The sequence below is a fragment of the Ranitomeya variabilis genome, chromosome 1 (genome assembly GCF_051348905.1).
Source record: "Ranitomeya variabilis isolate aRanVar5 chromosome 1, aRanVar5.hap1, whole genome shotgun sequence".
Lineage (NCBI taxonomy): Eukaryota > Metazoa > Chordata > Amphibia > Anura > Dendrobatidae > Ranitomeya > Ranitomeya variabilis.
In genome coordinates this window covers 661,325,576-661,343,553 of record NC_135232.1, presented here as the reverse complement: position 1 = coordinate 661,343,553, position 17,978 = coordinate 661,325,576, and the positions used below count along the sequence as shown (strand labels likewise).

General features: G+C 44.4%; 1 protein-coding gene across 1 annotated transcript in view; it reads right to left on the bottom strand.

Moving 5' to 3' along the window:
* GPR176 (G protein-coupled receptor 176) overlaps positions 1 to 17,762 on the bottom strand; it is a 98,503-nt gene extending 80,741 nt beyond the window's left edge. The window contains exon 1 of the mRNA XM_077263345.1: positions 16,882 to 17,762. Within this exon, the coding sequence (XP_077119460.1) occupies positions 16,882 to 17,077 (196 nt within the window). The 5' untranslated portion in view covers positions 17,078 to 17,762. The remainder of the gene's footprint in view (positions 1 to 16,881) is intronic.
* Between the last annotated feature and the right edge of the window lie 216 nt (positions 17,763 to 17,978).

The following is a 17,978-nucleotide window of genomic DNA, read 5'->3' as shown; positions in this document are numbered from 1 at the left end:
AATGTCTCTTCGGAGTACAGAAGGTTTCCTTTTTGGGTTTTATTTTTTCTCCTTCTACTATTGAGATGGACCCAGTCAAGGTCCAGGCTATTCATGACTGGACTCAGCCTACATCTGTTAAGAGTCTTCAGAAGTTCTTGGGTTTTGCTAATTTTTACCGTCGCTTCATTGCTAATTTTTCTGACGTGGTTAAACCCTTGACGGATTTGACCAAGAAGGGTTCTGATGTGACTAATTGGTCTTCTGCAGCCGTGGAAGCCTTTCGGGAGCTGAAGCGCCGGTTTTCTTCGGCTCCAGTTTTGTGTCAGCCTGATGTCTCTCTTCCTTTTCAGGTCGAGGTTGATGCTTCTGAGATTGGAGCAGGGGCTGTTTTGTCGCAGGGAAGCTCTGATTGCTCTGTGATGAAGCCTTGTGCTTTCTTTTCAAGAAAGTTTTCGTCTGCCGAGCGAAATTATGATGTTGGTAATCGGGAGTTGTTGGCTATGAAGTGGGCATTTGAGGAGTGGCGACATTGGCTTGAGGGAGCTAAGCATCGTGTAGTGGTCTTAACTGATCACAAAAATCTGATTTATCTCGAGTCTGCCAAGCGGCTGAATCCTAGACAGGCTCGTTGGTCGTTGTTTTTCTCCCGTTTCGATTTCGTGGTCTCGTACCTGCCTGGTTCGAAGAACGTGAAAGCTGATGCTCTTTCTAGGAGTTTTGTGCCTGACTCTCCGGGAGTTTCAGAGCCGGCTGGTATCCTCAGAGAGGGAGTGATTTTGTCTGCCATTTCCCCAGATTTGCGACGAGTGCTGCAGAAATTTCAGGCGGATAGACCGGACCGTTGCCCACCAGAGAGACTGTTTGTCCCAGATAGATGGACCAGCAGAGTTATTTCCGAGGTTCATTCTTCGGTGTTGGCAGGACATCCTGGGATTTTTGGTACCAGAGATTTGGTGGCTAGGTCCTTCTGGTGGCCTTCCTTGTCGCGGGATGTGCGTTCCTTTGTGCAGTCCTGTGGGATTTGTGCTCGGGCTAAGCCTTGCTGTTCTCGTGCCAGCGGTTTGCTTTTGCCTTTGCCTGTCCCGAAGAGGCCTTGGACGCACATTTCCATGGATTTTATTTCGGATCTTCCAGTCTCTCAGAGAATGTCTGTCATCTGGGTGGTGTGTGATCGTTTTTCCAAAATGGTCCATTTGGTGCCCTTGCCTAAGTTGCCTTCCTCCTCCGATTTGGTTCCTCTATTTTTTCAGAATGTGGTTCGCTTGCACAGCATCCCTGAAAATATTGTGTCTGACAGAGGGTCCCAGTTTGTGTCCAGATTTTGGCGGATCTTTTGTGCTAAGATGGGCATTGATTTGTCTTTTTCGTCGGCCTTCCATCCTCTGACGAATGGTCAAACCGAGCGAACTAATCAGACCTTGGAAACTTATTTAAGATGTTTTGTTTCTGCTGATCAGGATGATTGGGTGACTTTTTTGCCATTGGCCGAGTTTGCCCTTAATAATCGGGCTAGTTCTGCTACTTTGGTTTCGCCTTTTTTCTGCAATTCTGGTTTTCATCCTCGTTTTTCCTCGGGTCAGGTTGAGCCTTCTGACTGTCCTGGGGTGGATTCTGTGGTGGATAGGTTGCAGCAGATTTGGAACCATGTGGTGGACAATTTGAAGTTGTCACAGGAGAAGGCTCAGCGCTTTGCCAACCGCCGTCGCGGTGTGGGTCCCCGACTTCTTGTTGGGGATTTGGTATGGCTGTCTTCTCGGCATGTTCCTATGAAGGTTTCCTCTCCTAAATTCAAGCCTCGCTTCATCGGTCCTTATAAGATTTTGGAAATCCTTAACCCGGTGTCATTTCGTTTGGACCAGCGTCATTTGCCATTCATAACGTGTTCCATAGGTCTTTGTTGCGGAGGTATGTGGTGCCTGTGGTTCCTTCTGTTGAACCCCCTGCTCCGGTGCTGGTTGAGGGCGAATTGGAGTACGTGGTGGAGAAGATCTTGGATTCTCATTTTTCTAGACGGAGGCTTCAGTATTTGGTTAAGTGGAAGGGCTATGGTCAGGAGGATAATTCCTGGGTTGTCGCCTCTGATGTTCATGCGGCCGATTTGGTTCATGCCTTCCATGTGGCTCATCCTGATCGCCCTGGGGGTTTTGATGAGGGTTCGGTGACCCCTTCTCAAGGGGGGGTACTGTTGTGAACTCTGTTTTTGGGCTCCCTCTTGTGGTCACAACTGGTACTGTGTGAGTGCTGTCTTTGGGCTCCCTCTGGTGGTTCTTTGTGTCATTCTGCAGGTCTGAGGCAGGATCAGCTGTCTCGTTATCTCTTAGCTGGTTTCCTATTTAGTTCACCTGGACTCTCAGTTGTTGCCTGCTGTCAATGTCTTCAGTGCTATTTTGGAGCTCTCCTGCAGTCCTTCGTTATCAGTCTCTTCAAGAGAAGCTAAGTTTTGCTTGGTTCATTTTTTGTCCATCAGTGGTCACATGTTTCTTGGTTTATTTTTTGTCCAGCTTGCTAATATGTGATTTCCTTGCTTGCTGGTAGCTCTAGGGGGCTGAGTTTCTCCCCTCACACCGTTAGTTGGTGTGGGGGTTCTTGTATTCTCAGCGTGGATATTTTGCATAGGGTTTTTTACTGACCGCACAGTTCCCTATCTGTCTTCTGCTATCTAGTATTAGCGGGCCTCATTTGCTTCATCTGTTTTCATTTCTATGTTTGTGTTTTCCCCTTACCTCACCGTTATTATTTGTTGGGGGCTTCCTATATCTTTGGGGTGATTTCTCTTGAGGCAAGTGAGATCTTACTTTCCCTCCAGGAGTAGATAGTTTCTCAGGCTGCGTCGAGACGTCCAGGATTTTAGGCACGTTCACCGGCTTCCTTTAGTGTGTTGGTTAGGATCAGGTTTGCGGTCAGTCCAGTTACCACCTCCCTAGAGCTCATGTCTATGTTCATAAACTTAACAAGGAGAGGTCACTCTCATACACCAGTCTATGTCTTAGGCCGGCGTCACACTGGCGTTTTAAACGGCCGAGTGCAATGTGATACAAAATCGCATTGCACTCGGACCAATGTTCAGCTATGGGGCAGCTCCCACCAGCCGACTTTTTGTCGGCCGTTTTCCTCGGTCCGAGACAATCGCAGCATGCTGTGATTGTCTCGGACCGAGGAAAACTCTCGGCTCACTCGCACCCATATAAGCCTATGGGTGCGAGTGAGACAGCGCACACCACTCGGATATCATCCGAGTGCTGTGCGTTATAAGCGGACCCCAGCAATGGAGGAGATGGAGAAATTCATTTCTCCGCCTCCTCCGCAGCTGTGCTCCGATCCTCCCTGTGCGAGAGAATCGGAGCATAGACGCATGACACTCGGCTCCTGCTCTGCTGCTGCTCTCGCATCGGATGCAATACGCCAGTGTGACGCCGGCCTTATCGGATTAATAATAGGCAGCTGTCTTGGCTCAGCAGAGTGTGCTGTCTTGAAGAGGGGAGAAAGACCGTTTAGGGTAGATAATCTAGACTGAGAAATGCCTGTAATACCAAGTGGGTGAGACCATATTGATTTACTTTCCCTTAGGCTGCAGCACACATAACACATAAAAAAAATCAGTCCATTTTTCACAGCCGAGATTCGCAGAAATGTTCCTGAACAGTGATCCGTATGTCATCTGAGTGCATTGCGAGGATGCGATTTTTTTTCTCATCAAAGTATCCTTGTGACATCCGTATGGCGAGATTTTCTCATCGGCTTGCAAAATGGACATATAATGGATCCATTGCCTCAAACATTCTTTAAAACATATATACAGTCTATATATATATATATATATTTATATATATATATATATAATATATATACATACACACTGCTCAAAAAAATAAAGGGAACACTTAAACAACAGAATATAACTGCAAGTAAATCAAACTTCTGTGAAGTCAAACTGTCAACTTAGGAAGCAACACTGTTTGACAATCAATTTCACATGTTGTTCAAATGGAATAGACAACAGATGGAAATTATTGGCAATTATCAAGACACACTCAGTGGTTCTGCAGGTGGGGACCACAGACCACATCTCAGTACCAATGCTTTCTGGCTGATGTTTTGGTCACTTTTGAATGTTGGTTGTGCTTTCACACTCCTGGTAGCATGAGACGGACTCTACAACCAACACAAGTGGCTAAGGTAGTGCAGCTCATCCAGGATGGCACATCAATGCAAGCTATGGCAAGAAGGTTTGCTGTGTCTGTCAGCGTAGTGTCCAGAGGCTGGGGGCACTACCAGGAGACAGGCCAGTACACCAGGAGACATGGAGGGGCCATAGGAGGGCAACAACACAGCAGCAGGACTGCTACCTCAGCCTTTGTGCAAGGAGGAACAGGATTAGCACTGCCAGAGCTCTGTAAAATGTCCTCCAGCAAGCCACAAATGTGTACGTATCTGCACAAACGGTTAGAAACTGACTCCATGAGGATGGTCAGAGTGCCCGACGTCCACAGATGGGGGTTGTGCTCACAGCCCAACACTGTGCAGGACGCTTGGCCTTTGCCACAAAACACCAGGATTGACAAGTTCGCCACTGGTGCTCTTCACAGATGAAAGCAGGTTCACACTGAGCACATGTGACAGAGTCTGGAGACACCGTGGAGAGTGATCTGCTGCCTGCAACATCCTTCAGCATGACTGGTTTGGCAGTGGGTCAGTAATGGTGTGGGGTGGCATTTCTTTGGAGGGCCACACAGCCCTCCATGTGCTTGCCAGAGCTAGCCTGACTGCCATTAAGTACTGAAATGAGATCCTCAGACCCCTTGAGAGACCATATGCTGGTGCGGTTGGCCCTGGGTTCCTCCTAATGCAGGACAATGCCAGACCACATGTGTCTGGAGTGTGGCAGCAGTTCCTGCAAGATGAAGGCATTGAAGCTATGGACTGGCCTGCCCATTCCCCAGACCTGAATCCGATTGAACACATCTGTGACATCATGTCTTGCACCATCCACCAATGTCACGTTGCAACACACTATCCAGGAGTTAGTGGATGCTTTAGTCCAGGTCCAGGAGGAGAGCCCTCAGGAGACCATCCGTCTCCTCATCAAGAGCATGCCCAGGCATTGTAGGGACGTCATATAGGCACGTGGAGGCCACACATACTACTGAGCATCACTTCCTTGTCTTGAGGCATTTCCACTGAAGTTGGATCAGCCTTCATTTTTCACTTTGATTTTGAGCATCATTCCAACTCCAGACCTCCATGGGATATTAGTTGTGACTTACGTTGATCATTTTTAGGCTTTATTGTTCTCAACACATTCCACTATGTAATGAATAAAGATGTACAATTAGAATATTTCATTCAGTGATATCTAGGATGTGGGATTTTAGTGTTCCCTTTATTTTTTTGAGCAGTGTATATGTGTATATATATATATATATATACAGTATATATATATGAAGAGAAGGCAGCACTCACCGATCTCCAGAAACAGGTATCTTTATTTACTCACATAAAATCTTCACAGCCGGGGGTGCAGGGATACAGAGTGTGGCAGGGCTGACGACGGCCGTTTCGCACCTATCTGGCACTTCTATGGGTCTACGGACCCGTAGAAGCACCAGATAGGTGCGAAACGGCTGTCGTCAGCCCTGCCACACTCTGTATCCCTGCACCCCCGGCCATGAAGATTTTATGTGAGTAAATAAAGATACCTGTTCCTGGAGATCGGTGAGTGCTGCCTTCTCTTCCTCTGTAATTTTGGATTCATCGGCTTGTGTTTTCGGCAATAGCACCCGACATCTGCCGGCCTTACTCCTTACTGCTAGTGGACGGACACAGCTCACACAAACAACGGTGGTGCGGTCAGCTGTTTTTTCTATTTTATGGATATATATATATATATATATATATATATATATATATATATATATATATATATATATTTGAACAGCTGACATGTGCCCGGAACATCCTCAGGTGGAATTGCGATCCAACCGCGGCTATTAACTCGTTAAATGCTGCTGTCAAACATGCGCTTCTGGAAATCCGCCCATCTGTGACCCTGTCACGTGATTGCTGGTCACTGATGGGTTGGCTGTTGTGATTTTGCTTTTTGCTCCCTCTAGTGGTCATTAGTGATTTGACTCTGGAGCGTCTGTCTTTTCCTATATCCTCACCTGGGCCGTTAGTTCAGGGGCGTTGCTATATAAGCTCCCTGGACCTTCAGTTCAATGCCTGGCATCGTTGAAATCAGAGCTAATCTGTTGTGCTCTTGTCCTCTGATCCTGGTTCCTGTTTTTCAAGCTAAGTCTGCTTCTTTGCTTTTTGCTTTTGTTTTGTTTGGTATTTTTGTCCAGCTTGTTCCTATCTGTATCCTGACCTTTGCTGGAAGCTCTAGGGGGCTGGTGTTCTCCCCCCGGACCGTTAGACGGTTCGGGGGTTCTTGAATCTCCAGCGTGGATTTTTATAGGGTTTTTGTTGACCAGATAAGTTATCTTGCTATATTCTGCTATTAGTAAGCTGGCCTCTCTTTGCTGAACCTGGTTCATTTCTGTGTTTGTCATTTCCTCTTACCTCACCGTTATTATTTGTGGGGGGCTTGTATCTTGCTTTGGGGTCCCTTTCTCTGGAGGCAAGAGAGGTCTTTGTTTTCTTCTCCTAGGGGTAGTTAGATTCTCCGGCTGGCGCGAGTCATCTAGCGATCACCGTAGGCATGATCCCCGGCTACTTCTAGTGTTGGCGTTAGGAGTAGCTATTTGGTCAACCCAGTTACCACAGCCCTATGAGCTGGATTTTTGTATCTTGCAGACTTACACGTTCCTCTGAGACCCTGTCCACTGAGGTCATAACAGTATGCCAGGCCAGTATTAAATGTTTAATGCATTGCAGAAGTGGGATTATAAGAAAGAAAATTTTGAGTTTTTTTTTCCCTCTCTCATTTTTTTTTTTCTCTTCTTTTCCCCTTTACCTCAGAGTGGCTTAAGCTTGCTGCAGACATGAATGTCCAGACCTTGATTACAAGTGTGGACCAGCTTGCCGCTCGTGTGCAGGGTATACAAGATTATGTTACCAGAAATCCTAGGTCTGAACCCAAGATTCCGATTCCTGAACTGTTTTCAGGAGACCGTTTTAAGTTTAGGAATTTCAGGAATAATTGTAAATTATTTTTGTCCCTGAAACCTTGTTCGTCTGGAGACTCTGCTCAACAAGTAAAAATTGTTATTTCATTCTTACGGGGTGACCCTCAGGATTGGGCTTTTTCGTTGGCGCCAGGAGATCCGGCATTGGCTGATATTGATGCATTTTTTCTGGCGCTCGGTTTACTTTATGAGGAACCCAATCTTGAGATTCAGGCAGAGAAAGCCTTGCTGGCTATGTCTCAGGGCCAGGACGAGGCTGAGGTGTATTGCCAAAAATTTCGGAAATGGTCCGTGCTGACACATTGGAACGAGTGTGCACTGGCCGCTAATTTTAGAAATGGCCTTTCTGAGGCCATTAAGAATGTTATGGTGGGTTTTCCCATTCCCACAGGTCTGAATGATACCATGTCCCTGGCTATTCAAATTGACCGGCGGTTGCGGGAGCGCAAAACCGCAAATTCCCTCATGTTGTTGTCTGAACAGACACCTGATGTGATGCAATGTGATAGAAAAACCGCAAATTCCCTCATGGTGTTGTCTGAACGGACACCTGATTTGATGCAATGTGATAGAATCCTGACTAGAAATGAGAGGAAAATTCATAGACGCCGGAATGGCTTGTGCTACTACTGTGGTGATTCTACACATGTTATCTCAGCATGCTCTAAACGTATATCTAAGGTTGTTAGTCCTGTCACCGTTGGTAATTTGCATCCTAAGTTTATTCTGTCTGTAACTTTGATTTGCTCACTGTCATCTTATCCTGTCATGGCGTTTGTAGATTCAGGTGCTGCCCTGAGTCTTATGGATCTCTCATTTGCTAAGCGCTGTGGTTTTATTCTTGAACCATTAGAAAATCCTATCCCTCTTAGGGGTATTGATGCTACGCCATTGGCAGAAAATAAGCCGCAGTATTGGACACAGGTTACCATGTGCATGACTCCTGAACACCGCGAGGTGATACGTTTTCTCGTTCTACATAAAATGCATGATTTGGTTGTTTTGGGGCTGCCATGGTTACAGGCCCATAATCCAGTCCTTGACTGGAAGGCTATGTCAGTGTCTAGTTGGGGCTGTCGTGGTATTCATGAGGATTCCCTGCCTGTGTCTATTGCTTCTTCTACGCCTTCGGAAGTTCCGGAGTACTTGTCTGATTATCATGATGTCTTTAGCGAGTCCAGGTCCAGTGCATTGCCTCCTCATAGGGAATGTGACTGTGCAATAGATTTGATTCCAGGCAGTAAATTTCCTAAGGGAAGACTGTTTAATCTGTCGATACCTGAACATACCGCTATGCGTTCATATATCAAGGAGTCTCTGGAGAAAGGACACATCCGTCCGTCTTCTTCCCCTCTTGGTGCGGGATTCTTTTTTGTGGCTAAAAAGGACGGATCTTTGAGGCCTTGTATTGACTATCGGCTTTTAAATAAGATCACTGTCAAATTTCAGTATCCTTTGCCGCTGTTGTCTGACTTGTTTGCCCGGATTAAAGGTGCCAAGTGGTTTACCAAGATAGACCTTCGTGGTGCGTACAACCTTGTGCGCATTAAGCAAGGGGATGAATGGAAAACCGCATTCAATACGCCCGAAGGTCATTTTGAGTACTTGGTGATGCCTTTTGGGCTCTCTAATGCCCCTTCAGTTTTTCAGTCCTTTATGCATGACATTTTCCGGAACTATCTGGATAAATTTCTGATCGTTTATCTGGATGATATTCTGGTTTTTTCTGATAATTGGGACTCGCATGTGGAGCAGGTCAGGATGGTCTTTAAAATTTTGCGTGAAAATTCTTTGTTTGTCAAGGGCTCAAAGTGTCTTTTTGGTGTACAGAAGGTTCCCTTTTTGGGGTTCATTTTTTCCCCTTCTGCTGTGGAGATGGACCCAGTCAAGGTCCGAGCTATTCTTGATTGGACTCAGCCCTCGTCAGTTAAGAGTCTTCAGAAGTTCTTGGGTTTCGCTAACTTCTACCGTCGTTTTATCGCTAACTTTTCTAGCATTGTGAAACCTTTGACGGATATGACCAAGAAGGGCTCCGATGTGGTTAATTGGGCTCCTGCTGCCGTGGAGGCTTTCCAGGAGTTGAAACGTCGGTTTACTTCGGGCGCCTGTTTTGTGCCAGCCTGATGTCTCGCTTCCCTTTCAAGTTGAGGTGGATGCTTCAGAGATTGGAGCAGGGGCCGTTTTGTCGCAGAGAGGCCCTGGTTGCTCTGTTATGAGACCTTGCGCCTTTTTCTCTAGGAAGTTTTCGCCTGCGGAGCGAAATTATGATGTGGGCAATCGGGAGTTGTTGGCCATGAAATGGGCATTTGAGGAGTGGCGTCATTGGCTCGAGGGTGCTAAGCATCGTGTGGTGGTCTTGACTGATCACAAAAATCTGATGTATCTCGAGTCTGCTAAACGCCTGAATCCTAGACAGGCCCGCTGGTCATTGTTTTTCTCCCGTTTTGACTGTTGTCTCGTATTTACCAGGTTCAAAGAATGTGAAGGCCGATGCTCTTTCCAGGAGCTTTGTGCCTGATGCTCCTGGAGTCGCTGAACCTGTTGGTATTCTTAAGGATGGTATTATCTTGTCAGCTATTTCTCCTGATCTGCGACGTGTGTTGCAGAGATTTCAGGCTGATAGGCCTGATTCTTGTCCACCTGACAGACTGTTTGTGCCTGATAAGTGGACCAGCAGAGTCATTTCCGAGGTTCATTCCTCGGTGTTGGCAGGTCACCCAGGAATTTTTGGCACCAGAGATCTGGTGGCCAGATCCTTTTGGTGGCCTTCCTTGTCTAGGGATGTGCGGTCATTTGTACAGTCCTGTGGGACTTGTGCTCGAGCTAAGCCTTGCTGTTCTCGTGCCAGCGGGTTGCTCTTGCCCTTGCCTGTCCCTAAGAGACCTTGGACACATATCTCCATGGATTTCATTTCTGATCTTCCTGTGTCTCAGGGCATGTCTGTCATCTGGGTGATATGTGATCGTTTCTCCAAGATGGTCCATTTGGTTCCTTTGCCTAAACTGCCTTCCTCTTCCGATCTGGTTCCTGTGTTTTTCCAGAACGTGGTTCGTTTGCACGGCATCCCTGAGAATATTGTGTCAGACAGAGGATCCCAGTTCGTTTCCAGATTCTGGCGATCCTTTTGTAGTAGGATGGGCATTGACTTGTCGTTTTCGTCTGCTTTCCATCCTCAGACTAATGGACAGACGGAGCGAACTAATCAGACTTTGGAGGCTTATTTGAGGTGTTTTGTCTCTGCTGATCAGGACGATTGGGTGACCTTCTTGCCGTTAGCTGAGTTTGCCCTTAATAATCGGGCTAGTTCCGCCACCTTGGTTTCGCCGTTTTTCTGCAACTCTGGTTTCCACCCTCGTTTTTCTTCGGGTCATGTGGAACCTTCTGACTGCCCTGGGGTGGATTCTGTGGTGGATAGGTTGCAGCGGATCTGGAATCTTGTGGTGGACAACTTGAAGTTGTCACAGGAGAGGGCTCAGCGCTTTGCCAACCGCCGCCGCGGTGTGGGTCCCCGACTACGTGTTGGGGATTTGGTGTGGCTTTCTTCCCGCTTTGTTCCTATGAAGGTTTCCTCTCCCAAATTTAAACCTCGTTTTATTGGTCCTTACAAGATATTGGAAATTCTTAATCCTGTATCCTTTCGCCTGGATCTACCTGTGTCGTTTGCTATCCACAACGTGTTTCATAGGTCCTTGTTGCGGCGGTACGTTGTGCCTGTGGTTCCTTCTGCTGAGCCTCCTGCTCCGGTGTTGGTTGAGGGCGAGTTGGAGTACGTGGTGGAGAAGATCTTGGATTCTCGTCTCTCCAGGCGGAGGCTTCAGTACCTGGTCAAGTGGAAGGGCTATGGTCAGGAAGATAATTCCTGGGTGGTCGCCTCTGATGTTCATGCGGCCGATTTAGTTCGTGCCTTCCATGCCGCTCATCCTGATCGCCCTGGTGGTCGTGGTGAGGGTTCGGTGACCCCTCACTAAGGGGGGGGTACTGTTGTGATTTTGCTTTTTGCTCCCTCTAGTGGTCATTAGTGATTTGACTCTGGAGCGTCTGTCTTTTCCTATATCCTCACCTGGGCCGTTAGTTCAGGGGCGTTGCTATATAAGCTCCCTGGACCTTCAGTTCAATGCCTGGCATCGTTGAAATCAGAGCTAATCTGTTGTGCTCTTGTCCTCTGATCCTGGTTCCTGTTTTTCAAGCTAAGTCTGCTTCTTTGCTTTTTGCTTTTGTTTTGTTTGGTATTTTTGTCCAGCTTGTTCCTATCTGTATCCTGACCTTTGCTGGAAGCTCTAGGGGGCTGGTGTTCTCCCCCCGGACCGTTAGACGGTTCGGGGGTTCTTGAATCTCCAGCGTGGATTTTTATAGGGTTTTTGTTGACCAGATAAGTTATCTTGCTATATTCTGCTATTAGTAAGCTGGCCTCTCTTTGCTGAACCTGGTTCATTTCTGTGTTTGTCATTTCCTCTTACCTCACCGTTATTATTTGTGGGGGGCTTGTATCTTGCTTTGGGGTCCCTTTCTCTGGAGGCAAGAGAGGTCTTTGTTTTCTTCTCCTAGGGGTAGTTAGATTCTCCGGCTGGCGCGAGTCATCTAGCGATCACCGTAGGCATGATCCCCGGCTACTTCTAGTGTTGGCGTTAGGAGTAGCTATTTGGTCAACCCAGTTACCACAGCCCTATGAGCTGGATTTTTGTATCTTGCAGACTTACACGTTCCTCTGAGACCCTGTCCACTGGGGTCATAACAGTTGGCATGACAACCAGAGATCTCTTGCAGACCTCTATGGTTGTTACTACCAGATTGCTATGAGCCCGGTGGTTGGCGCTCATAGCAAGTGAGTAATTCTGCTACATACAGGCGATCTGATCATCGCCTATATGTAGCTGATCCGATCAGGTTATGGCAGCTTCTAGTCTCCCATGGAGACTATTGAAGCATGCAAAAACTATGAAAAAATGTAAAAACGCCAGAATTACGTTTTTTGGTCGCTGTGACATTGCATTAAAATACAATAATGTGCGATCAAAAGATCATGTCTGCACTAAAATGGTATCATTAAAAACGTCAGCTCGGCACGCAAAGAATAAACCATCACCCAGCTCCAGATCATGGAAAATGGAGATGCTATGGGTATTGGAAAATGGCTCAATTTTTTTCAAACTAAATTTTTATTTTTTTTTTCACCAAGGCACCTATACATGTTTGGTGTCTATGAACTCGTAGTGACCTGAAGAATCATAATGACAGGTCAGTTTTATCATTTAATGAACATAATAAAAAAGAAAAACAAAAAAACAACTGTTGAATTGTACGGTTTTTGCAATTTCACCGCACTTTGAGTTTTTTTTTTCATTTTTCAGTACACAATATGTTAAAACCAATGATGTTATTTAAAAGTACAGCTTCTCCCGCAAAAAAACAAACAAGACCTCACGGCCATTTTGACCAAAAAATAAAAGTTATGGCTCTGAGAAGAAGGGGAGCAAAAAATAAAAATGCAAAAACAAAAATACCTCTGGTTGTTAAGGGGTTAATGACAAATGCAAGCTTAGAATTATATCCCTTCATGAAAAGCATCTATAAGTACTTAGCAGATCCCTTTGACCATCTGCAAACGTGATATATAACCAGACGCCAGCATTTGGCAGTGTTGCTGACAAATCTTAGGACAGTCCTCATGGGCAATGTCCAATTGTTCATTAATATTGTTGCATTGTCCAGAGTGTGGTAAAAAATGTTAAGAAAAGAGATCATTACCTTGCACATACAAGAAAGGGATATAAAAAGATACAAAGGCATTGAATGTACAGATGTAGAGATACAGTTGCAAGTTAAAAGAACATGGACTACACTACCTAGATATTGTAGAAAGGGGAAACTATCAGAGTTCTGAAGAGGCAGGTGGTCAAAAACCCTAGAGTCATTGCAAAAGTCCTACAGTAAGACTTGGTGGCAGCAGGAACTCCGGTTTCAGTTTACACAGTAAGGTGTACACTAAATATTGAAGCTCTCCATGTCTGAACTTCAAGATGAACACGTTCAAAAGCAGAAGTCATTGCCAAAACTCATTTGCAATATATAAATAAGATGCTATGAAACACAACTAGCTTTCCTAACCTATGGATCAACATGATCTCTGGAGGAGGAGGAATGATGAAGCATACCATGAAAAGAGCACCCTGTCTACAGTGAGCATGGCATTGCCTCGGTGATGCTCTGGGTCATATTGGCTTCCTTTAGCACTGGAAATATGTATCACGTGGAAGGCAATATGGATTCAATAAAGTATCAGGAAATACTAGAAAAAAACATCATACCTTCTGTGAGAAAGTTGAAACTCTAATTATCAACAGAACAATGACCCCAAGCGTACCTCAAAGTCCACCAAGGCGTTGTTTCAGGAGAAGTACTGGAAGAATCTGAACTGGCTGTCATTCCTCTGCCATGAATTCCATAGGAAATCTTTAATTGGTTTTACAGAAGACGGTTAAAGCACATAATCCTAAGAATAGTTGTGAACTGGAGGTCATTGTCCATGAAGAAGTCTTCAGAATTGCTCCCAAAAGTTGGTGTCTGGCTGTGTATCAAGTTTGCAGCAGGACATAACAGCCAGAGGTGCTCTACTAAGTACTAAAGACAATTGTGATGAAGGGGTGAATAGTTCTGAGACTGCAGTAGTCATTAAATGTGGCATTTTGGAGAATTGAATTTGGAGAAACCACTTCTTATTTTAGTTATGTTCAAGTATTTAAATTGATTTATTCATGAGTTTATTGCAAACAGCAGAAAGTTTGGATCTTTTGCTAATATCATCATGATTTGCCATAGGGGTTGAATAATTGTAATTGTAACTGTGTGTAGTTTGACTCTGCTTCCCTTTTAATAGTCTGTTGGTAGAGAGCATCTAACAGGATTTTAATATAATGCATACATTTTTAATAAAATGTTGTTTTTTTTTCTCTAACATATTGCATTACTACACTGAGCAATGGACCTCAGCATGGTCAAAGAACCAACCACTGTGGGTGGTTAATGCTGGATTAAAGGAATTGTATGTTAAGGTTATGCACACAAGACATTTTTTGAAGCATAATCTTTCTGGAAAGAGCCTAAAAAAAGCCGAAAACCTGGCTAAAAAAATGGACATGCTGTACCGCAATGTAAAAACGACAATGCTGTGCTCATGTTCAGTCTCAAGTTACCTCCTTTTAGCTTGTTCATTTTTCGGGTATTTTCCAATAAGAAGCTTCTCGTTAGTTATAGTGCAAATTAAGGAAAAATTACTACATTAGTGGAGCTGCGACAAAACGACGGCAAAACCGCAAGCAAAGAGGCTTCAGGAGAAAGACTGTCAGCTTTTTCCTGAAGTACCTGCGCCCAGGAAAACTGTGGCGGGTCTTCTGGCCTCTTAAAGACGTCGTGTGTACGTACCCTTGTATGTAAAATATTGACCATTCTGTGGCAAAATTGGAGTGAAAATTAGTCCTGGAAATAATTTTGCATTTTTGGAAAGCTGGAATGGGTGATTTACTGTAACCTACAGTACTGACTGACCAGTACTCAGTAGATATAGATATTTTATAGGCTGAGCTGTTGTTTAGGGCTTCAGGTTGTACAGAGCATTAATACAACACCTACAATGTAACCCCATATGTCTGAAATTTCATACAAAGATATTTTAGCCACATTCTGTATTGTGTGATGCTTCAGCAGATGCCTTATTATAACCATATCTTCCATACAGCAGAACAATACAGTAGCACATAGTGTCTAAGTTGCAATACAAAGACATAGTGGCTCCATGTCTTCGCATAATTACTATGTCCCCTTAAAGGGCTTGTCTCAGCTTGGGGCTCAAGTCTACAATCACTCAATGTGACTGCATATTTGTGAATGATCACAGACCGCACAGTGCATGCTGTCAGGATTCTTCAGCGCTGGGAGTGGGTGGTCATGAGACTGTATGTTTGCGATTTGCACACTTCCAGCCACATACCAATTTGACGTGTACGGCCTCGCCCAAGTTACTTGTATTGAGCAAGGCCATGCATGTCTAGTCGGCATGTGATTGCATGCATGCAGTGCTATACTTGTTGTCATGCACCTGTCTGCTCCCATTGGTGGCACCAGAGATTCTTGACAGATTGCAGTATGCACACTGTGAGGATTCACAAGTCTGCAGTCATATAGAGTGAATGCAGACTTGAACCCTAAGCCTGGACAACCCCTTTAACAAATGTACATATGACATTTAATTTGAGATATTGGTGACTTTAGTCACACCAGATTCAATACAAATCGTCTCGCAACTTGCCAGCTCACAACTTTTTTTTTTTTCAACCCCAATTTTGTTGTGCAATAGTCCAATGCAACTTTTATGGATGCAAGCCACGTGATATTTGCCGTCTCTGGTTTAATGCTATAGAAAGACAGTGTGTTCCCTCAGCCTTGCTGCCATGATTTAACCTGGATTTCGACACATGGATAACTTGATTCTCTAAGGTTCTTTAATGCCCAGCAAAGGGAGTAGCATGCAGACCAAAAGTATGGCTTCCCAAGCATGTGATACTGGCCGTACATATAAGATAGCTGCTGGCTGAATGCCTATCTGTCTGCCAGCCATCCTTCCCAACTCCCCATAAACATGCAACTTCAGATCGGCCCATTATATTTATTTCAATGAGTACAGTGCGATAGGCTTATCTCCCAGAGGAACAAAATATCTTGAAAGTTGACATTCATAATGTTCAACCTCATTTTCTCCAACAGAAAAGTTGGATTTCCCCGATAACATTTGATTGATACCGATCAAGTAAAATATTGGCCGTATCTGTGGACACTATTGTGTATGATTTGGATTTAGACATGAAATCAGAAGGAGGATGATCACTTTTTAACCCCAGAAAGCTTTAATTCTGTAGCTACAGAAAGTCTTTTTGATGTGTGTGATACAGATCCTGTGAAATTAATTGTCAAGTAGGAATAGGATCAAACAGTTGGCAACACAAAAAGATATTGGAGCAATTTAGTTTTTCTTCTAAAACCTAAGGTACCCTAATGTGAACCTTCAAACTGTGTCTTTACAGCAAGTCTCTTACGGTCTGAATACAATCTTGTCCAAAATCTTGATCACAAATCTCTCAAGTAATGGTTAGATACAGAAGACTGCAGCAATCCAGTAACATAATATTGATGGATGTGAGTATGGTTGTATAATAATCCATAAATATTTAATGGGTTTATGAAAACATGGCGCAGAATGGATGGAATACCAGTAAAAAAATCCTAACGCTCCATTATATCCAATGAATCGTCCTATAAATATAATAAATGAATCTCTGATGCCATATCCTATAAAACAAGGTGTTTCCTTTTCAAATGTTTGACAAAAACAAGTGCAATACTTTAATTATATTTATATCAAGTGAATGGAAATACAAAATTTACTCTAAATTATGGCCAAGACAGCAAATTTATCTTTGTCTCATGCAACCTTAGATAATGATTCGGATTTAGATGGGGTCCTGGGTTCAAATTCCACCAAGGAAAACCTCTACAAGGAGTTTGTATCTTCTCCCTGTGTTTGCTTGGGTTTCCTCCCACACTCCAAAGACATACTGATAGGGAATTTATATTGTGAACCCCAATGGGGACAGTGAATGTCAGTAAAAGTGCTGTGGAATTAATGGCGCTATATAAGAAAAACCTAATAAATAATAATAACGGACAGAACTATTACATTTATGATCTAGAGATACAATTTATGTATCTCAAATACAGAACTTACCCAACAGAGACCCAATGAAAATGATTACTTGGACGCTTATGGTAAAATGTCTGTAGCTCAGCCCATCACTGTTGCTGAGGTTGCTCCACAGGACTTGTGAGTGAGATATGTTCCTGATTTCAAAGGCTTCAGCCTGGAAAATTCCAATCTCGCTCCTATTTCTAAAGATCAAGCTGCCATTATAACCCATGGCCATTCTTCCGTCACCTATTGCATTTGCTGCACTTGCTCTCTTCTAGCTGTTGGTCCAGGAATCAAGGGTCTGAAGCCCATAGCTCTGTAGGTTCCCTGGCTCTGTGCGCCCATCTCAGAATAATTAGCTGACATGTCCACATAAAATGCATCTTTGCTTTAGCCTGTCTGGCTCTTTGCATGGCAAGAAGAACACAAGCCTCTTTCTCTGCTCTTCAGCCCCAGCAAACATCTCAAATACAAGAACATGTCAGATGCCTGTGAAAGAGAAGGGGGGAGAAACAGCTGACCCTGAATCTCATTGCTTCTCTGGTCGCTCTCTGAATCTCTAGCACAAGTTCTCCTCCTCTCTTTTGTCCTTACAGTCTGAGATACTGATTGGAAAGGAGAAAATGTAGAATCAGTCACAAAGCCAGATCCTGAGGAACAAATACAGAGAATCCTTTAGATGAGATGATGTCTCTTGCCACCTAGAAAAGCAAGGCAGTGATCACGAGTATGCATACAGCATGCAGGCTGCCTACGGCTAGCTCCAATTCATCGGTATAGATGCTTCCATTCCAGATTTTTGTTTTGCCTTCTGTGATGAGGATTGTGAGGAAACTGCAATCCCAAAATGCCTTGGGAGTCACGAGAAATCCAATATGTCAGACAACAAGAGCAGAATCCTTAAATAATAATCTTTCATCTTATTGTAATGCTTATAGATGTCACATAATTAGTTTTAGTTTTCCTGCCCATATTCCTTTTGCGTCACCTACATATTCTGCTAATGGTAGATATGTTTTGGACGGTTGCCCCAGTCAGACTAGCAATCTTGTGCTGTAAAATAAAGCTGTATGTGCACACACACACACACACACACACACACACACACACACACACACACACACACACACACACAC